The sequence below is a fragment of the Triplophysa dalaica genome, chromosome 6 (assembly GCF_015846415.1).
Source record: "Triplophysa dalaica isolate WHDGS20190420 chromosome 6, ASM1584641v1, whole genome shotgun sequence".
Taxonomy (NCBI): domain Eukaryota; kingdom Metazoa; phylum Chordata; class Actinopteri; order Cypriniformes; family Nemacheilidae; genus Triplophysa; species Triplophysa dalaica.
The window spans coordinates 24,976,068-24,997,344 of NC_079547.1; the positions used below are offsets into that span (position 1 = coordinate 24,976,068).

At 38.3% G+C, this 21,277-nt stretch overlaps 2 protein-coding genes across 5 annotated transcripts in view; one reads left to right on the plus strand and one right to left on the minus strand.

The window, feature by feature from the left end:
• The window catches only part of cbfa2t2 (CBFA2/RUNX1 partner transcriptional co-repressor 2), a 29,229-nt gene extending 11,959 nt beyond the window's left edge, over window positions 1-17,270 (plus strand). For all 3 annotated transcript variants that reach the window (XM_056751647.1, XM_056751649.1, XM_056751648.1), the window contains exons 2-11: window positions 8,082-8,210; window positions 9,141-9,382; window positions 9,457-9,546; window positions 13,370-13,551; window positions 13,636-13,883; window positions 13,960-14,045; window positions 14,130-14,334; window positions 15,373-15,441; window positions 15,682-15,872; window positions 16,247-17,270. In XM_056751647.1, coding sequence (XP_056607625.1) covers window positions 8,082-8,210; window positions 9,141-9,382; window positions 9,457-9,546; window positions 13,370-13,551; window positions 13,636-13,883; window positions 13,960-14,045; window positions 14,130-14,334; window positions 15,373-15,441; window positions 15,682-15,872; window positions 16,247-16,540 — 1,736 coding nt within the window. In that variant the 3' untranslated portion in view covers window positions 16,541-17,270. The remainder of the gene's footprint in view (window positions 1-8,081; window positions 8,211-9,140; window positions 9,383-9,456; window positions 9,547-13,369; window positions 13,552-13,635; window positions 13,884-13,959; window positions 14,046-14,129; window positions 14,335-15,372; window positions 15,442-15,681; window positions 15,873-16,246) is intronic.
• Window positions 17,271-18,701: 1,431 nt separating this feature from the next.
• necab3 (N-terminal EF-hand calcium binding protein 3) overlaps window positions 18,702-21,277 on the minus strand; it is a 31,912-nt gene continuing 29,336 nt past the window's right edge. For both annotated transcript variants that reach the window (XM_056751651.1, XM_056751650.1), the window contains 3 exons: window positions 20,944-21,021; window positions 19,792-19,883; window positions 18,702-19,665 (listed from right to left, as the gene is read on the minus strand). In XM_056751651.1, coding sequence (XP_056607629.1) covers window positions 19,637-19,665; window positions 19,792-19,883; window positions 20,944-21,021 — 199 coding nt within the window. In that variant the 3' untranslated portion in view covers window positions 18,702-19,636. The remainder of the gene's footprint in view (window positions 19,666-19,791; window positions 19,884-20,943; window positions 21,022-21,277) is intronic.

Consider the following 21,277-nt stretch of genomic DNA (forward strand, 5'->3'; position numbering starts at 1 on the left):
TATGTCTGTAGATTGTTGTTGCGTTTGTGGGGTAAAACAATGTTTACTATAGTTAGTAGTATAGGACAGAATATGGTATTGCCTGTGCCGTATGTTGTGCTTCATCTTTATTTACGTAGTCAGGGATCATAAAGTGTGATCTCTGCTTATAATATTTGATTGTAAGATATAAAATGATCACGAAGAGGTGTGTGAACACTGGTAACACGTGGCAGATGCTTCAGGGCTGAACGTAAGGCTGATAAGATGCCAGATGGAGGAGAGATTTGCAGTGTGATTTTGCACATGAAGAAAGAAAATCTTAGTTTGTGTGTTTTAAAAAATGTTCGACGTTTTTTCCCTTTAATTGTCAAACTGTTTTTATTTCTCCTGAGCATTCGTTGAGCAACAGTAAGAGTGTACGGCTGTGAAATGAATACAAATATGAATAGCAACGCTAGAATTGTTTGTAAGAATTGAAATGTGCAGGAAAAACAACGATGATGAAGAGATCCCACTTGTGTTTTTTCTCGGTTGAAATGAGTTCTGAGACTCGTGATCATCTCTTGAGTGTTGTGCGTTTCTGCAGATCTGCTCATCGTCACCTTAACGCAATCTACAGCCAAGATCTGACAGACACACACCAGAGAATACAACTGCACAACATCACACTGACAGCACTGAGCGTGTGTGTTTCTTTTTCTCCGCCAGATCTGATGTTTGCTTTTCTGTGCGGTTTTTACCCCCACGGCACATTTTGAGCCAATTTTTTTGTGGTTGACTTGAATTCTTTGTCTATTTATGTCCTAAATATTAAAACTTTCACATGACAAAAATACTGAAGTAGTGAAGTAAATTTGATAGATACTATAGTGTTTTTGAGCCTTACCATAGTAAATAATAAAGTATACTAGGGCTGCACGATAAATCATATTTTAATGACGATTTACGCTTCCCACAATTAACTGAGCAAAATCGTTGCGACAATAATGTTTTAAAAGCAAGCACGAAACTCCCTATAAGGTCAGAAAATCATCGCAAAGCTTGTATCTTTTAAACTCCCACTTTACAGGAAAATGATTTTTTTTATTGCATTTGTACTATTTTAATACATTTTTGCAAAACCTACAGAGGGTGATTAATAATGTTTATTTATATAAAAATAAAAAAATGGAGGTTTCATTCTGAAGGTCACAAATTTTTGTGATGGGGCGTTTTGTGATGGGGTGTTTAGATGATTGATTGCAGGCTTTGAAATACTGTTTTGGAGAAGTTCAATGACAGCAGAATATAACACATTCATTGCCTTCAGCGTAATAAACATGGTGAAGTGAAATTAAAAACCAAAGTTCTGAACTGACAAAATAACATGTTTAATAATCGCGCTAAAAATGTTGAGAAAAATAAACGCAATGATAGTTTTTTTATGGAAATGAACCGTAATGGTCAATTTTGACATTTATTTTCCGGCTGAAAAGCTAATTTTTTCCCTCCCTGTGTTGTTTCAAAAGTTAGTGAGTAACCGTGTTAAATAATCGTGATCTAAATTTTTAACAAAATAATAGTGATCATGATTTTTGCTATAGTCGAGCAGCCCATCATTTTACCCATGTATAATATGGTAAAAAACAGTTGTCAATTCACTATATGTTGTGTCACTTACATTAACAATGTTACAGCAAATAACCTTAATACACTATAGGAAAATAAAATTTACAGTAGTAAATACTAAACTATACAACTTTCATGTGTGTATGGTTGTGGTATTATGGTACTACAATGTTTTCCAAACTATAGTATATGAAAGTACCATTTATACCATCTACCCACACTGCACCACGGTAGATTTGGTTGCCACGTTCACCACACACACACATTCATAGAGCAGCTGTGAGGTAAGGTCACAGCCAGGAAGTTCGAGATTAGCCAAAGCTACGCTAACTGTCGTCTTGTCGATTGATCTGACCGATTAGCGCTAAAACAACCGTTTTACTGTTGCGTCTGATGGAGATGTGTGTGTGGGCAGCGTTCAATCACGCCATTGTCCCCCGTTCTTCCGATGGCTTGCCGTTAGAACCTTTGACCTCCTGTGTGGCCCGCTAATAAGGGCCTGTTGGACATCATAGCACACTATGAAGTGGTAGCTCTGGGTGGCTTATGCTCGATGACCCCTAACGGCTCATTGTGGCCCTTACTGCTCGCTGAGGGCCTCCAAGAGCCCCGGAGCAATCCAGATAGAGTCGTTTAATCTCGAGACCCCGTTTAGAGAACAGGGGTTTAGCACGACATCACTGATGTGTATCTGAGTGTGTACAACAATACTACCGTGTTACCAAGTGCGTGATTGAGGTAAACCCAGAACATGTTTCGTATAATGTTAATAAAAAAGGAACGTGTGCGTTTACTTTGGTAGATGTTGAGTATGAAGGGTGGGAGTGAATGCAGCTGGTACACAGATAGTTTTGTCTACTAAACGGGATGGAAACAAGAGCGACGATGTCATTCAAATCAGAGCAGCTGTGTGTGTGTCGAGAGCTCCGGTAGCCGTGTGATAATTTCCATTAACATATCAACAGTCTTTTATCATGTGACACGGTTTGATCTCTCTGTTCGCAAAACGAGCCAATCAGAGCGGCCGCTGAGTGATAGATTAGGTGGCCAATCAATTTGTCCCGCAGAGGTCAGAAGGGCAGCAATTCAATGAGGAGATAATGCTCGTGATGAGCACTTACTTTGGATTTGACGCAGACACGCACACGCAATCAACTCTGATAATGAGGTTCTCCAAAGAACGTTTAAAAACGTTTTTTTAACCAAAGAACCTTCTGTGTTACATAACCTTTTTTTGTGAATCTTAAAAGTTCTTTCTGGAACCAAACAAGAGGCTTTCATCAACCTTTATGGGGTATTATCCCGTTCAGTTTTATGCCTTTAAAATAAGTGTTCTGTTTAACGGACGACTTTATGTACTGAAAATAAAATGCTGATCGTCATTTCTTCGTGTCCACGAATGAGAAGCTTATTTACAGATGCAGATGTGGGTGATTTTTAAAACAGAATAAATGCACTTCACATCGATCTTCAAACGCTGAATCCCTTGATTAGCATGTTGTTTCCATGTTCAGGTTTCAATTAATATCTGAACACGGCACTTTGTATTGACCTCATGACTGCCTTGATAAAGTTGGAATGCCTGACACGGATGTTCGTAGGGTCATGAACAGGTCGTGTATTTTAGACGTTTCGTGTACAAAACGGTCATGCAGTGGGCGGCCTGCCGCAACGACCGTGAAATGTTATTTGCTTACTTGTCAACATGCTCGGAGGCTTGGACCTGTTGCTGCGACATACACACATGCATGCACGCTGTGAGATAGGAACAGATTTGTGTGTATTGTCAGCGTGTGTTTGGCCGGATAGGCACCAGGTGCAGCCTTTGTTTTGCCTTCCTTTATTTCCTCTCTCTGTCAAACTCTTATTTTCTTTTCTCCTTGCCTCCTTTTTTCTTCTCAAAGGAAGATTTTTATTGCTCAGAGATTGCTCATTCATAGCTCTGGAGACTTAACGGAGTTGGGTCGAGCAGTATTAACCTAAAATGAAAACAGGACAATTGTTGAATAAAAAAGTGACAAAAACACATAAACAAAATGACGTGGATAGCATCACTTGCTTGAGAAAGAAAAATTGGATGAGAATTGTTTTGAAAAATCTTACTGCAGTCATGGTTAAGAAATAACATAATTTTTCCGAATTCATATTAAAATCCTCTCTAATTGATCTCTGCGATCTAATTGAGACATTTAAGAGATCTCATTTGTGAATTGTGTTGATTTCCTCTGCGGCGGGTTTGGACCACAGGTGACTGTTGGAGAATCCAGCTGTCCTTTGGCACCCCGTCAGCTCCATATGGTGGAGGAACAGAAGGACACACACACAATTATCTGATAGCTTAACCCTTTTGTATCCGTGGCTCTAAGCATCTTTCTCATCCCCCACGCCGGTCTGTTTTGCTGCTCTTGTGGCCAGAGGCGGGTCGCCGCTTTCAATGCTTTTGTTCCACAGTCTTTAAATGATTTCTAAACACTCGGCTTGGGCCGTATTGAGGCGCTCTTAATGGAAATTCATATATCATTTTAAACAAAGACAGGCCGTGCTTTTAAATCAATTCTTTGTGCCTCAGCGTTTTAAGGGGAGTAAACTTTATTCAGATGGGTTTGGTTATATTCTCGTAGTCACAATCAATCGACCCCGTTTAAAATCATGAAAATTTCCATCTGTGTTTTTAGAAACATAAAAATAAAGGTTCTTTGATTGATGAGAATATTTAATCTGTTTCCCTCATGGAAAAACACTGTAGTGTTATAAAGCACTTACTGTATTAGAGTATACTGTAGACTAGTCTATAGTATGTTATAGAAAGGATACTATAGTATTCTGTACAAGTAGCTATTATAGTAAATCTATAAACTGTCGAAAACACTGTATTATACTATACTATTTATTTACCTATATTAAATATAGGATACTGTAGTATTCTGTACTAGTAGATACTATAGTAAATTGATCAACTGTAGAAAATAATGTTGAATACAACATTATTTACTATAGTAAATTGTAGCAAAGTGTAGTTTATTAGAGAAAGGATACTATAGTATTCTGTACTATCTACAATAGTAAATTGAGCAACTGTAGCAAATACTGTAGTACATTATATTAGTTACTATAGTAATCGGTTGTAGCGTAGTATATTGTTGTATATCATAGAAATTGTGCAATAGTATACTATATTATTCTGATAAGTAAAAACTATAGAATACCATAATAGATTATTGTATAAAATAATATGAGAAATGTCAATTATGGTATAGTACAGATTCAGAAATAATATAGCATTCTGTATACTATAGTAAATAGATGAACTGTAGTGTACTACATATTTTTACCATTGTTAAACTGTAGTGAAGTGTAGCATAATATTATAGATTATAGTATTCTGCTGTGTTAAATGAAGTAAATGAATAAATGGTAGTAAAGTTTAATATTTACTATAATAAAGTTCAATGCCACTATGGTGTTTAGAAATCTTTCTACAGTTTGCTATACTAGTAGACTATAGCATGAAAGCGCGCGCCTGGGCCTCAGTTAACTTTCGGTTTGTGTTTGTTGATCGGTCTGGCTAGTCTCTAATATAACGATTTATATTTTGTTTTGTTTATATTATTATTAATTTATGGTAATATTTTATTGTTTAATAATTTGTAAAAATAAATAATCAATAAACAATGTGTTGAATTTTTTTGTATTTTTATAACAATTTGTTAAATGGGTTGTTTAACTTTGTTGTAGATAAGTTTAGCAAAGTCACGGTTCTTCTACTGGTAACCCAAAATAACACTGGCTAGATATAGTTTTAACTTTCTAGCTAATGTAATGTACTTGTTCTTTCTTTCGCTTGTTAATAATGTGTCGTAGACTAGTCTTTCATGCATGTACCGGAAGTGAAGTATAGTCTGCAAAACTTGAATGCACAGTAACGTTTATGTTGTCGCTTTAAAACTGTTAATAGTATTTTTTTCATATTTACTATTATCATACTCAATAGATTACTGAGATCAGAAAGAATTAACGTTAAAGCTTAAAAGCTGTAATTGAATATTTGTGCCGTATTTTAGCTTTAACACTGAATGCAAACAATCTCTCAGATGATTATATAACAGGTGGCAGTCTGTAGGGAAGCTGCGGAATAATCAATATTGATCTGCACAGATATATTATGGCTGTGCTAACAAACCTGTGTACTCTTCAGGTCTGTAGGCGCACAGCGCACCTGTTCCGATTCGTAGCGCAGCTGCGCGTTCGCCCGTAGATGCATTTGTGTTTATTGTGACATGCTCGTCTCCCAAATGCGATAGTCACAGGTGGAGAGCAGGAAGGCGTTCTGCATCGCAGGCCAAATTCAGCCAATGACCTGCCATGTGTCTCTGAAAGTTTACTCACAACTGTTTATTTTACATGAACGTTGTAAATTTGGAAATGGGTGTATTGGCTTTACAGGTTGAACGTGTTGGTTTCGCTGTAGTTCTCCACAGGTATGATGATAGTAATCTTTGAGAACAGAAGGCGGATGGAGAAGGTTTGTGTACGGCCTATGGTGTGGCACACACCCAAATGGCTTGGTCACCATGTTTCTCCCGTGTTCTTGACTTCCTGCCCCCTAGGAAGGAAACAGGTGCACACGGAAGGGGAAAAAATATGATTTTTCAGTCAGGCATTAAGAAGGCCGCCTGAAGGACCCCGAGCAGGGCTCAGGTGTTTAAGCGAACCACAAGATTTGTATGTGCGTGTCTGTGAAAGTGTGTCACACCTGTGACTGCAGATGTTTCGTTTCGTGCTTTAAGAATATGTTTTGATATGTTTGTAGCTCACTATAAGAAAGATTCTTTTGTTTGTTAGTCAATCTAACAAAAAATTCATGTCAGTCATATTTCATACTCGTAAATGTGGCTAATTTGTATAAATGTTTTACGATATCTTTTAAATGTTTTAAACTATCTGTTTTCATGCCAATGGCAGTTGGGGTGGAGATTTTTTATTGCTTTTGTACACTTGTACAAAAGATTTACATCGCACAAGTTAAACGCCTCCTAAAAGTCACGAATTTCTGTGAGATTATTAAAATTAAACGGAAAAATAACATTTTGCATAAAGAATCGCATCATTGTTTTGCATTTTAACATTATTTCTTTCTTATTTAATCAGGTAAATTTAGTAGAGGAGAAATGTTCAATTATCATAATATGAACAATATAATGTCCATATTATGATAATTAATTTCTCACCATAGCTAAAGTAGTTTTTCTTGTGTTTTGCTTTTGGGAATAAGATTCGGTCTTAAACTATTTATTTGGTATTTTATTAGACATTTTTCATTACATTATTTGTAATATATATTATTTTATGTGGAGTTCAGACTCAAAGTCTTCTGTCGCAGGCGCGCCGCGTGACGTCTGTTTCTAGCGGCTAGAATTAAACGTCTAGATGTGGTGCTATAACAATCCCATTAAAATCCGCCTTGCGTTTCATTGTTAAGTAAAGAGGCCCATTTAAAACCTATAGGCAGTAATCTCTCCAGAAGAAACACATTCACTGCATTAGCTCCCCATGAATAAACATTAAACAAAACACGCTTTTCACCGAGAGACGCCCGTCCGCGCATGAAAAGTCGTCTCCTGAGAAGCGTTTCATGACCTTTGACAACTGGATCCGTGTGGGTATATTAGCCGCCTTTGTAAAAGCATTTTCAGCGGTGTGATATACTCAGAATGAGGCCGATAGTGCTCGCTCGGCTCTTTTAGAACAAAAGCGCCTCTGATCTACGACTTTTGGGCCCGGTGGCCCATTCACTACGCGTTTAGCTCTCGACGGCTTTTGTGAAGGCTAGTTAGCGAGCGTGAAATGGCCCGATTCTCAGACGGGCTCAATGATGCTCTATTCTTCCCGGGGACAAAACCCGCTTCATTTGCACTTCAGCTGTTGGGTGTCCACGGTTCTTAAAGGAGAGTAGAAAACATCTGGTGTCCAGCAGAAAGCAGAGGATGATGGGTTTTGCATGCCTGTTTTCTTCATATCGCTTTGTCGAGCTGAGGGTTAAGATTAAGAGACTCTGGTTCGGATGGCTTGACAATGTATGCAGATTTTGGGATTCAATTGGATTGTCTTGCTTTCCTTCAACTGCAACTGCATGTCAATGCATTGATCGCATATCAATGCCAAAGGCCCGTTGAACACAACGGCTGCATTTGAATATCTAAATCCAGGCGCTCGCGTTCGAGCTTCTGGGAACGTCAGGAAAGATGATAACAAACGCAAGACGGGTTTCCTTAAGAAATGATTTCGAGTGGATGAGATCACAGGCGTTTTTCTACTTTATCTGTTTCTCGTAGTGAGATTTTGTCAGGCTAGATGAGATCACGGATTCCTCTGTCGCAAGTTTATTAGATTTTAATGGAAGTCTCTACGTGAACAAAACGAAAACGTTCACGATTGCAGAGCAAATAAGTAAGCTGTCAATCTCTGACTGGATCTCTGTCTCTTGTTTTCAGACAGCGTAGAGAAGAACGTTCCTGCCATGCCCGGTTCCCCAGTGGATGGAAAGACTCATTCAAGAATGCCCCCCCTGCCTTCAGTCAACCCCAGCGGCCCGAGACCTGCCGTGTTCTCCACCACAGCTCGTGAGTCTCACACGTACACGCTTTAAAATCATTTCACATCATTTAAATGGCTTTTACAAACCTAAATTCAGTTGAACTATTCAAAGATTTCTGGTCATTGAAATTAAATTAAATATTGGCCTGAATATTACGTTATATATCGATTCTTTGGTTTTAATCGATCTTCAATTTAAAGAAACAATATCGAAATTGATTCTCAATGCGTGTGCTTTACTGCAAGAACGTGAATATCTGTATTTCACATCTCGTCCTGAAGATGTCGCCATCACTCGTGCTGATATTTATGGGCGCGTTTTGTTTTTAATCGTGTTAAGAATTAAATGTTGGTTATTTGTTTGGTTTCACAAAGTAATTCCAAACAAAATTGTGTGTGCTCTGTTTATATATTTTTATATAAATTGATATTTAAATATGGATTCGGTGACGCAAAACTAGCATTTTAATTTGAGTACTGATAACTAATCGATGTCGAATGGTACGGAATCGAAATTGAATGGAACCAATTTTAATCGAATCGCTAATTTGGTCGCAAAACCCAGCGCTATTACATAAACTTAATAAAAAATGAGAAATGTTGCCTCTTGAATAAAATTAATTAAAATAAGTTTTCTTCGAGGCACTAAAATTAATAAACTTTAATTAAATTTTTTTTTTTAGAGATTTAACTAAAATTAACCTAAAATATTACAAGTAAAAATAGTAAACTAAAAATATAAAAATAAAATCCAATTCGAAGTATAAATAAAACGACATAAATATTAAAATAACCCTGCGTTATTGTTTTGTATAATGTGTATCCTGTTATTGGATCCTATCCGATTCTTTAGTATATTTACAATCTTTACCTTAAAAAAACGAGTTGTTTTTTTATGCTCATACTGTTCTTTCTATCAGTTCTTCCCATTTAAACTCATTCCCTCCTTCCCAAAGTGACCAATGGCATCAATCATTCCCCGCCGACCCTCAATGCCGTCCCCTCCCCGCCTCAACGCTACAGCAATGGACCGTCATCTTCGTCTTCCTCATCGCTGGCCAATCAGCAGCTTCCGGCCACCTGCGGCGCTCGACAGCTGAGCAAACTGAAGCGCTTCCTCACCACGCTGCAGCAGTTCGGCAACGACATCTCACCTGAGATCGGAGAGAGCGTCCGGAGTCTGGTGCTCGCTCTGGTGGTGAGTCTCTCAGACGTTACGCGTGAACTCCACATGTGTTGTTCGGTGGATTCATTCCGCTTTTGTTTCTACAGAACTCCACAGTTACGATCGAAGAGTTTCACTCCAGACTGCAAGAAGCCACAAACTTCCCGTTAAGACCCTTCGTCATACCATTCTTAAAGGTACATGATCTATAAATCGCTATATCAGTACTGTCGGCTGGGAAACACAAAGTCAAATATTTTCATGAATCTATTGTGCAAAAGAAAAGCAGGAATGTAAATCAGAAAGCACACACGGTCAGATGTGATTTCATCACGTCTTTAATCGGTTCCAGTCTTCGATCTGGGCATCTGAAACGGTGAAAAAAGAAGCGAGACTTTCTTGGAGAGACACTTTTTGATGGAGTTCTCAGTTGTGTCTCAACTTACGTCTCAGATGTTTCTCCTAAAATTGTAAAGGAGAAATAAAAACAAACAAATGAGAATGTAGATTAAAAGATCAAATAATCGGGATTCGACTGGAAATGTTTGAGTTCATATTGAGATCAATAATATCAACTTGACCAATCTGAGCTCAGTTTGACATCTCTTCTCAAACTAATGGAAACGTTTATTTCTCAGAAGAAACATCTGAGACGCAGATGAGAAGGTTTCCATTTGCGCTTCATTTCATGAGAGAACTATTAAACGACATCTCATCTGTGATTTTTCTCGATTTAAGCATAACAGAAAGAGTGAAAGGAAACGGTAAAGATAATATTTCCGTTGGTAATTTACGAGCGCGCGTCTGTGAGGTTTGTGTTTCTGCAGTCGAGAAAAGTTTCAGGCGGTCGGAAGTGTGAAACATGACTATAAACAAAGCGGCTGTTTTATGGATCTGTGCAGCATGTGGAGTCAGTCACAGATTTGCACGGCTGTCTGGATATTCTGTTGTATAGAAGATCGTGAGTGACGGGTCAAGTTGACCACGGATAAACTTTCTACCAGACTTCAAATTAAAAAAACACTGGATTTGAAGACCTTAAATACAATTAAATTGTTTTTATAAAGAGCTTTCTACGGTTCTCAATGTTGCAAAGCAGCTTTACATGCATCATAGTTAAAAAAGGGAAAAAGAAAGACAGTGTATGGTATTAGGATAAATATGTCAAGTTTTTCTTAATGCAATGTTCACTGATGAAACTTGTTGAAATAAATGCTGTGTTGTTTTGTCAGAGACTGTCAATTATATTAACAATACTAATATTTATTTTATTTTTTGGTACAATGTTTAGCAAATCCTGAAAGCACCGAATCTTTATTATGACCAGTACAAATCACAAATAAACACAAATAAACTAGTGACGCCTGATGAATGATTCAGACAAACCGTAAACAACATGTCAAACTATTTTTTTAAGACATAAAGAGAAACGGTCTGAACACTGTGACAATGGCAGAACTTAATTACATTTGCTTCATCACAAAACTTAAATGTTTCTAACAAAGTGTCCGAATGAATTGATTCCTGAATCCGAGTCAGAAGAATGATTCGCAGAGTTTTAGGATTAAGGGTGATTTACTGTCCTCCGGTCATGTTTCCTCTCGTCTTACACAAACGGTCTGTTAGATATGTTGTATGTTATTTACGTTCACATGTTGAATCAGATTCACACGCTGAACGAATTTGAGGAAGCTCAAACTGAATCTGTGGTGATTTCTGTTTTCATTCTCCTGCGGCTGAAAGATTTACAGAGCGTTTCCAGTGAGATGTTGTGCTGTGAGGTTAATGGCAAACAGGAGATCTTGTGATGCTGAACAGATGCTTCAGACACACACGGCTTTGAGTGTTCGTGTGAGAAATGAACCCGATCTGTCCTCATCTGATTCTGAGTCGATATCACGAGCATGCAGAGAATGTGAGGAGCTCTGATTTGAGTTTAAACCACTCGAGCTCATTTCCCTTTGATCCTGAAGTGAAATCAAGCCCGTTCAGACTTGACTTTTGATTGACAGACTTGACAAATCTGAGCTCAGAGCTCGTTGTTGACATCTCTTCTCAATATCCGAGACATTTGTCAGATTTCTGAGATGACGCTTAAATATTTCTGTTTGTAATGTGTCCAATGTTTCCATCTGTTTAATCTTATTGATGTCAGTGATAAATATCTGAGATATTAAAGAGATCTGTTTAATACACTTTATATATACTTTAACACACATTTGTGAGATTTCCGGCCGCTCTTATCACGTGAAAAATATATGAGACACAGATGACTCATTTTCTCTCAGTTTATATCATAAATGTCCAAAGTAGGGCTGTCAAGTGATTAATCGTGATTAATCGCATTCGAAATAAAAGTTTGTGTTTACGTAATATATTTCGGTGTACTGTGCATATTAATTTTGTATGTATGAACACATACATATGAATGCATATATTTGAGAAAAATATAAAATATAGCAATTAATATACGTTTATTTAGCATTTCAATTATTGGTAAATATAAGTTAATACATTTAAACGTTTCCTAAATATTTACACAAGCATGTGTGTTTTGTGTTTTATATATACAAAATTAATATACACAGATATATGTGACCCTGGACAACAAAACCAGTCTTAGGTAGCACAGGAACATTTTTACTAATCGCCCAAAATAAACTGTATGGGTCAAAATTACAGATTTTTCTTTTATGCAAAAAATCATTAGGTTATCAAGTAAAGATCATGTTCCATGAAGATATTTAGTAAATTTCCTACTGTAAATTTATCAAAACTTTATTTCTGTGAGTGGATGGCCTGCTTCAGTCCTTCAGATTAACAAATTCAAAGGCAATTTTCTCAATAACGCACCGTCAGATTCCAGCTTTGTAAACAGTTGTAGTTCCACCAGATATTGTCCTATCCTAACAGACCATATATGAATAGAAAGCTTATTTCCTCAGCTTTCAGATGATGTAAAATTCTCAATTTTGAAAAATTTCCCCTTAAGACTGGTTTTGTCGTCTAAGTGTAACAAATATTACGTAAACACAAACTTTTGTTCTGGATCCGATTAATTGAGATAAATCGTAGTCCAAACTGATCTCATCTTCTTTTCTTTCTTGAGGTGGATTTTAGAGAAAACATTTTTTTTAATGCTTTTGCTTAAAACAAGAAACGGCTGTTTTTCCAGTAACGATAAAATCATGTACCTTTCGAATGAGATTACAATATCTCACATCATTTTGCCTTTTAAGTAAATATATCGTCTTTAATGAAAATGTCGATTATTTTATAGATGAGTTTGATAAGCATGTTTTTGCATTTTTCTCTTAACCTGATGCCTTAGTTTTCAATAAGGAGTCTGTTCACACTTGCCATATGAACATTTACATTTAGGTGTTTAGCAATCTAAAGGTGTTTAGCTTTCATCCAATAAATAAATGAGGAAACAAAAGTGATTCGTATGATCCGTGATTGGAGAAAGTGAACTTAAATGTGTACACTACAGATATTAAACAGGCTCCCACATAAGGTTGTAAATAACGTGACTTTTTATAAAAAATTCAGATTTAAAACACCATTATCCCTCAGGTCAAGCAGGTCTGGTCTCCCTTTAGCTGAAACCATGTGTTGTTAAGTTCTCCTGCAGATTTGTGCCATGTGGTATTAAAGAAAGATGTATGTTTGTATATAAATAAACAATTCATAAATGTACCTATAGTTCGGTCGCATTTAAAGAAACCGTATGGTAGATTGACATCTAGTGGCTGACTTGGGTATCGCAGTCTAAATTCAAAATATTGGAGAGACAAGTTGAGGCAAGAAACGCTTTCTTTTGACTGTTATCAGAAATAATCTACAGGTGCTCTAATGTTTGTTAATGTCTGCCGGAAATGAACTGCAGTCCTGGAACGCGTGCATGCGCAGTCACATTTGTTTATGTTATTCAGAATGTGTCCCGATATCGAAACGTAATTTAAACTGTGAATGTTTGTATCCAACGCATATTCACGCTCGATGGATGTTGTGTTTCAGGCTAACCTGCCGTTACTTCAGAGAGAGCTGTTGCACTGCGCCCGTGCAGCCAAACAGACACCGGCGCAATATCTTTCTCAACACGAACACCTCCTGCTCAGCACCACGGCACCATCACCTGCCGACTCCACCGAACTGCTGCTGGAGCCCAGCGAGAACACCAAACGCCACAGCCCCAACAGGTACGTGCCATTACAAACACATCACGCCTCATTTTATTGTTTATTTAGTTTGTCTCATCCTTGTTTCTGGTTTCTTCTCATCAGAGGTAAAGAAAACGGTTTCCATGAGCGTCCCCCCGCAGCCCTGGAACCGCCAGCCAAACGGATCTGCACCATAAGCCCCGCCCCCCGCCACAGTCCTGCCCACCCCCTCCAGCTCCCCGCCCAGATCCACCCGACTCCGCCCCCTCTCCAGCACTACGCCCTGGACGACGTCACCGCACCTCACCTATACAGAGAACCGCACCGTTTACTGGACCTGAGAGAGCTTAAAGACCGAACGCGGCTGCCAGGTAAACATCAACACCTGTGTGTCTGATGCGTGTTACACATCACTCCTGAGGTTCTGACGCGTCTCGTGTTTCTCAGGCACTAACGGCAGCTATCGTGAAGAACCAGTGGACCACCGACTCACAGAGAGAGAGTGGGCTGAGGAGTGGAGACACTTGGATCACGTAAGAATGGATGCTTTCTGCCAAAGTGGTATTAGCCCGCTGCGTGTGAGTCAGGGATGTTGAAGGAGTTTTGTCTGCCAGCAGGTGTTAAACTGTATCGTGGACATGGTGGAGAAGACACGTCGGTCTGTGAGCGTCCTGCGACGCTGTCAGGAGTCTGACCGTGAGGAGCTCAATTATTGGCGGCGGCGCTCCGGTCCACACGACGACCGCAAGACCACAGCCGCACCGGGGAGCGTCACGTTCAGTAAGACGCACAGCCCGCTGTCCACAGACGCAGTACACACCGGTGAGTTTCACAATCAAATGAAGAAACTTTTATGTGAAATCATCATTTCTAGATGTATTGTGGTCATTTCGGTCCAGCATCTGTTGAATTTCAACAAAATCTAACAGCATGACAAGATATGTGAAAACTGGCATAAAAATCCATGTTATCACATACAATTATAAAAAAACAAATACATTAAAAGTTATGCTTGAAAGTGAATCTGATTTTGTTTTATTTGAGCTCTGAAAAGATAAGGAGAATCTTATCTGTTATTTTCACCCCTTTTCTCCAGTTCTCACTTTCTGTGAATAAATGCAAAAATAAACCATGTTTTGTTTGAAATTTGACAGAAATGTTGTTAGTTGTTCACAGAAATAAACACAAATGATAATTTTACCTAAACACACACCAATAAACAGCCAATTCAGAAAAACAGAAAATCATTTTGAAATGGTCTCTTCCTTTTTTCCGCAGCTGTTCTTTAATTTTAAGGACTTTCTGTTTAAAGAATCAGTTGCCAAATTTCACGCATTCAATTTTTTATGTAAACTAATAAATATAACATCAGCATTCTGTGTTGCTTTCCTCGATCATTTTGAGTCAAACCTGTCTAAAAACACTGATCACGTTTGCGATTCAGTTTGGAGTTGAATGAAGAACTTTGAAATGTAAAACCTCAGTGTTTGGGTGATGTTCTCTGAGAGACTCCCCCTTGTGGTGATGCTGGGTATTTCATTTTTTCATTATTTAAAAACCTTTTCTGTCTGTGCTCATATCAGCATACGTGTGTGTTCGTTTGTTAATGTTAGTGTGTACATGTGTATGTGTGTGAGAGAGCCTGCTGATCGAGCAGGTGTCGTGTGCTTGTGTCCAGAGTCCTACAGAACGAGCGAATGTTGTTTTAAAGCCGAGCTCTGGCCACGTTTCTCACCGCCATCTGTGACCGAACGCTGACCGGCACTCAAACCTAACGTGGCCCATCGGATCCTCACGCGCTTCCTTGACCGTCCCTCTCACAGCGAAGTGTGTAATACGATTGTTTGTTTCTCCTCACAGATCCTCAGCGAGAGCTCCCGCTGCGTGCCGGCTCTGGATACGTGTCTGATGAGATCTGGAGGAAAGCCGGTAAGGGCGGCGACGCAGATACACCCTGGGAAACCTGTTTTCTCCTCCGAACACCTGTTTCTCAGTTTGACTGTTTCTTATTAATCACACATGGCACACATTCTCTGCAGTAACTTCACAGTCTCACAACATTTTGCTTCTAACAACATAATAAACACAACATTCAGTCCCGTGCATACATAAGTTTGTAGAATAGATTTAGACTTTTGTCGTTACGTGACCATCATGTGACCTCCGCAGAAGAAGCTGTGAATGAGGTGAAGCGGCAGGCGGTGGATGAGGTCCAGAAGGCCGTGGCCGAGGCCGAACAGAAAGCTTTTGAGATGATCACCGCCGAGAGAGCCAAGATGGAGAAAACTCTCTCTGATGCTAAAAGAAAAGCCACCGAGGATGCCATACAGGTCATCAATGAGCAGGAGGACTCCAGCGAGGTGAGCGCTCAACTATAATTGACTTTTATTATTCCTCTTTTTACTGCTTGTAATCTTTATATCTCATAAAATTATAATTAAGCATCAATACCCAAATTGGTGAGTTTATGTTTGAAATGAGACAAAACATCTAGTCATAAAAATCTATTTAATTTATAGAGAAACAGGTTTATTTTTCTTACGTCATTGGCAGATTGTTTTCTTGTTTTAAGCAGAAACTTGTATTCAGAAGGCTTAGATCTTGATGTAGCTCTCTGGTAGTCTTCGGTGTAACAAGAAAACAAAGCCAAAGCCTGTCTGAGAAATGTATTTTTGCACCGATCGATGGCTTGTCTGTTGAGCACAAGCTCACGAGGTTCCTCTCTCTTTCTCAGTGTTGTTGGAACTGCGGTCGTAAGGCCAGCGAGACGTGCAGCGGATGCAACGCGGCGCGTTACTGCGGCTCTTTCTGTCAGCACAAAGACTGGGAGCGTCATCATCTCATCTGCAGCCCGGGTCTTCAGGCTCAGCCCAAATCTATGTCCGCCTTGAGCAACCGCATCCTGTCCAAAGCCCCGGAGAGCAGTCCGCTCCTCAGCCCCTGCCTGGAGAAAACCTCCAACTCCTCCAGAGCTTCAACACCAGCCACACCTGCGTCCTCCTGCACACCTGACACCAGCGGACACTAGAACACGCATGACACCTGTCTGATGCTCATGGAGAATTGGGACTTTGGCTTCACGTGACTCAGCTTGCTTGGTGCAAATCATCTGGTGATCTGTTCCAGCCGCACAAACTGTTGTCTGGTTGTTTCGTGAGTGCGCGTGTGTGTGCATGCTGGTTTCTGCATCGGTCCGGTTTTCTCTAGATGTAAATACCATATCAGAGCAATATAATAACAGAATACCTATGGGATGAATCACCAAAGCTGTGGATGCTGTGACGTGTTTGGTTTAATGCTTTTATTTGTTCTAACAATCAGAATTTAGATGGGAAGTGACTGAATAACATGATGTTTAATGTGTTAATGTGTGTTAAATGTGGCATCCGGATCACAGGGAAGAGTTTCGAAAACACGGTACCGATACACATCAAACCATTTAAAACCACTCCAGGTCCACCAAAAACAGACAGATGTTAGTGACTATGTGAACGCTTCAGTTTTTCAAAATCTCAGGAGCATGTCGTATGTTTATAGTTTATTTTTGTTCCACATTTAGAGTCGAGCGAGAGTCGTAGTTTCTTTAATGTACACATTGATGTCTACCTTTGTTTCATACCTTACACTATGCGTTGAATTATTATCTCATGATAAATGCGAGCGAGAGAATCTTTATTTTGTGACTTTCTTTTGTTTCTTTTCAAGAATTCTTCCTGGTATGAAGTAGACATTTAAAGAATAAACAGAAATGAACATTTTGTGATGGCTTTAATGGTTGTTTTAGCACGACAAATAACAACATCAGCTTGGTTTTGGCCAATAAGCATGTCATTATGAAATTATTTATTAAAACATGTTAAGAAAACCCCCAACCTGACTTTTTCTGGATCTCCACATCAGTTTATGAACGGGTCAGTATGGGAAGGAAAAGTGTTTCCACTTTCTACCGCCAGATAGCGCCAGCGCACCGTTTTCCCATTTTATCCTTCAAATCACACAACTCTTGTATTTATAAGACATTTAAATAACTAATAATAAAAAAAGTATATTCATGATCTGCTGAACTAACATCACATTGAAAGATCGATAAAAATATTTTTTTATTCCTGATTTAATTACCATCTGAATACCATGGTTATCATTCAGCAGTATCACTTCAGTACTTGTTTATAGTCTCAAGAGATTTGTTGACTTTGTTTGTGTGACATAAGCAATTGACAAAACAAGTTTTTTCTTGATATTTTCATAATCACGTAAAAAATGATATCACTGAAGCTGTGGAGAATGTGAGATGTTGAGGATTATCTGTTATATTTAATATCTTTCATCTCCACCCACACGCTCATCACAAACATCTTTTCTATGATTATGACATTTCAAGTGTTTTTCAGAGACACCGTGTGATTCAATGCAAAAATTAAGTCTGTGTTGAATTCAGTGACGACACTGAACAGACAAACAACAAGAACTAGAAATCTCATGGTGTGCAAAACAACAAAATAAAATCACTGCACTCCACCGCAGTTCCAGAATTTTCTAAAGACACATCTATCACACAGATCCACACACTGAAAAATCCTGTTGACCTTAATTAAATGAAATCTCACACATGTGTCTGTCATTAGAGTTTGAGAAGAGACGGTAATAATGTGCAGATCCCAGATATGCAATCAAAAGTCAATATTATGGAAGATCTCAATTTGAACTCAAAATTTACTCAAATCCAGACGATGCTATACGAGCATTCACATTACACCCCCAGACTCCATTCTAGGAACAATTCTTTCATTTTTATTTCTCTAGCAAGTTTTAGAGAAACATCTGAGACCCAGTTGATACTTGACTGAACTCCATCAAGGCTGCTGAGATGACATCATCCTCATGGGTTTAATTTATGCAAACCACATCCATTAGAAATCAGATCAATACTGTGGATTTGTAAATGTCAAGTTGGAGTTCAAGCACTTTGGTCATTACTTCCTTTTGCTCAATCCTCCTCCATCCTTCAGCCAATTCAATCATTTCATTTATCTGCAAAAGAACGCTCCACAGTCAGAGAAAACACCAACAAACATTTTTATAACGACAGACGTTTCATCTATAGATTTGCAGTATGTAGGTGAAAATGATTTGCGTTTGGATTAGTTAACGTTGATTGGCGTGAAATAAAAAACACAAATACAACAGAACACAATCTTTTTTCACTTTTATTTTCATTCAAAAGACCAAAAGATTTGGTTCAGATGCATAAACAATACAGTGCGGTTTTCACACAAATCGAATAACATGAAGTCAAGCTAGTGTCTTATCAAGGTGAAAATAAAGTTTTATCCTTGAATCTACTCTATTCACAGACTGGATTATCTCAGATGTCATTTTCTGAATGATGTTTGAAATCCTCTATGACTGACACCAGGCAGCACATCTTCTCTCAGCATGCAGAAGTCTTTATGTTATCCACGGATGCTCATATTTTACTCATTATTTACAAGTGTATATGCAGCCTTGAAGTTTCTGTAATGAATATTTTACCCAGAGAATTGTTTTATCGCTTCACTGCATGAAGCAACAAATGCTTTGCTTTTCTAGACATGCGAGAAATATTACAAGCATGCCTGTTAACATCACGGCTGCACAAAAAATGAAAACTGATTTCTATTTTTTCATTTAGTTTGATTGTGAACTGATCGCACACATAGGAAACGGAACTGGAATGATGGGAAGGGAGTGAATCGGAATCCCAAGAAATTCAACAGTCACACAAGAAAGGATTTCCACTAAACGTAAAATGATAACTTCATTAACTAAAGACTCAAATAAACAACACAGCCATCAAAACACTTTGCTTTTGGAAATGTAATTCCCGTCAATCTCTTTGAATTTAATTTCAATTCAATTCTACTTTTTTCCCACACTTCTGCACAACCTGAATTGAAATAAAAAGGCATTTTTCAGATCTGTTCTGAATGCACGACCCTGTTAGCCGGTGAAGTAAAATACAGGCGGAACATGATCTATAAAACACGTTAGTGGACGTTTCATCTGATGTTTTTCTTTACAGTTATTAATTCACATTAGGATCAGTTTTACGGCTCAGATTCAGTGAAGTGGTTTTAAGGTGGTGTTAGTTGTTTGTCATGATCCACCAGGATGCTGCGAGAAAGAAAAGAGAAATAATGTGAACGTTCATGAGGTCAGTGTTTCATTTCTTCTGCTCAGAAGTTTCCAACCGGCTTTAAACAATAACAGGAATAAAGGACAAGAAGCGTATTCTCTTACCGGGCATCAGCATAGTGGACACAACCTCTGGGTCCTCCAGCATGTCTATAATACAACGCTGGAACATCTTACTGCTGTCAGACTGCAGATAACTTCACAAAGACAGAACAAAATCAAATCAACAACAACATTATGCAAATCCATGAGAAAAATAATCCAACATGTAACAAGATTTTACTCTACATTTAGAAAGTTTATATTTATAGAATATACACTGAATTACATATTCATATTCTAATATATATATATATATATATATATATATACCAAAATTAAACCAAAAACCATTTAGCCAAAAGCATCTCTTTCTTACTTTTTATTTTTATTTTTTTCAGATGTTAAAGGTTCTTTGTGGAACCAAAAAGTTATTCTATGGCATCGGAGAACCTTTTGAAGCACCTTTTCTTTAAGAGAGTACTGCATGCCTTAAAGGGATATTCCACAACAAAATCTAAATATTCCCCGTTCCTTGATTGGATGCACTTTTTGGAGCTTCAAAAAATCAACACCCGTTCACTCCCATTCTACAGCTTGGAAGCAAAATGATTGCTGGATTATAACTCCGACTGCATTATTCTTCAAGAAGAAAACCATATTCAGTTAGAACACCTTGAGGGTGAGTAAAACATGGGGAAATTTTGATTTGGTCCTGAAATATCCCTTAAAATGAAACATTTTCTCAAATAAAGCCAATGGAGGAGATTAGTCATGTAAATAGCGCTCTTCTCTTCACCAGCTGTTCGAGGTGGACACCGCGTCTTTTCTCCACGTGCCAGTTGTTTTATTCACAAAATTGCAAGCTCTAATTGACATTTCTTTATTTCATCATCTATCTAGATCAGTGTGTATCGCAGAAGCAGGACAGCGTCTGTGTTTGTTGGGAATTTGTGCTATGAGATGAGCCATCTGCTATTCTGAAATGTCTTGTTACACGCTCAACAATCTGGCAGGAAAACACAGCGACACACACGAACAAACACAAACACACACACAGACACAGACACATACACACACACTCACACAAACAGACAGACTTCTGCTGTTCTTCAGGGCTCATATCACGAGGAATCATGAAATGTTTTTAACGGCAGTGTTGTGTCAGTAAAATGAGTATCTCTCTGTGAAACAACAGCAGGAGCTAAAAAAACACACCTCATCCAGGAGATACGGTCCTGCCAAAACTCATACATGATGTAACAGCTTTTCCCTGGCAGCTTCTGAATAGATACACTGAATGAGAGAGAGAGGGTCAATGTGAAGGTCATATCTATGGAAGCCCGTTTCCGCAAGGGTTGGGAACTTTTTTAGATTTAAAAATCATTATTATGACTTTGTATCACAAAATAATGAGAAATTTAGTTGAAATTTCGACTTGATAACTCATGATAATGAATAACTTTCTCATAATAATGACTGAAGTATCTCAAAATAATGTGAAACTTAGTCGAAATTTTGACTAAGTTTCTTATTATTATGAGATACTACT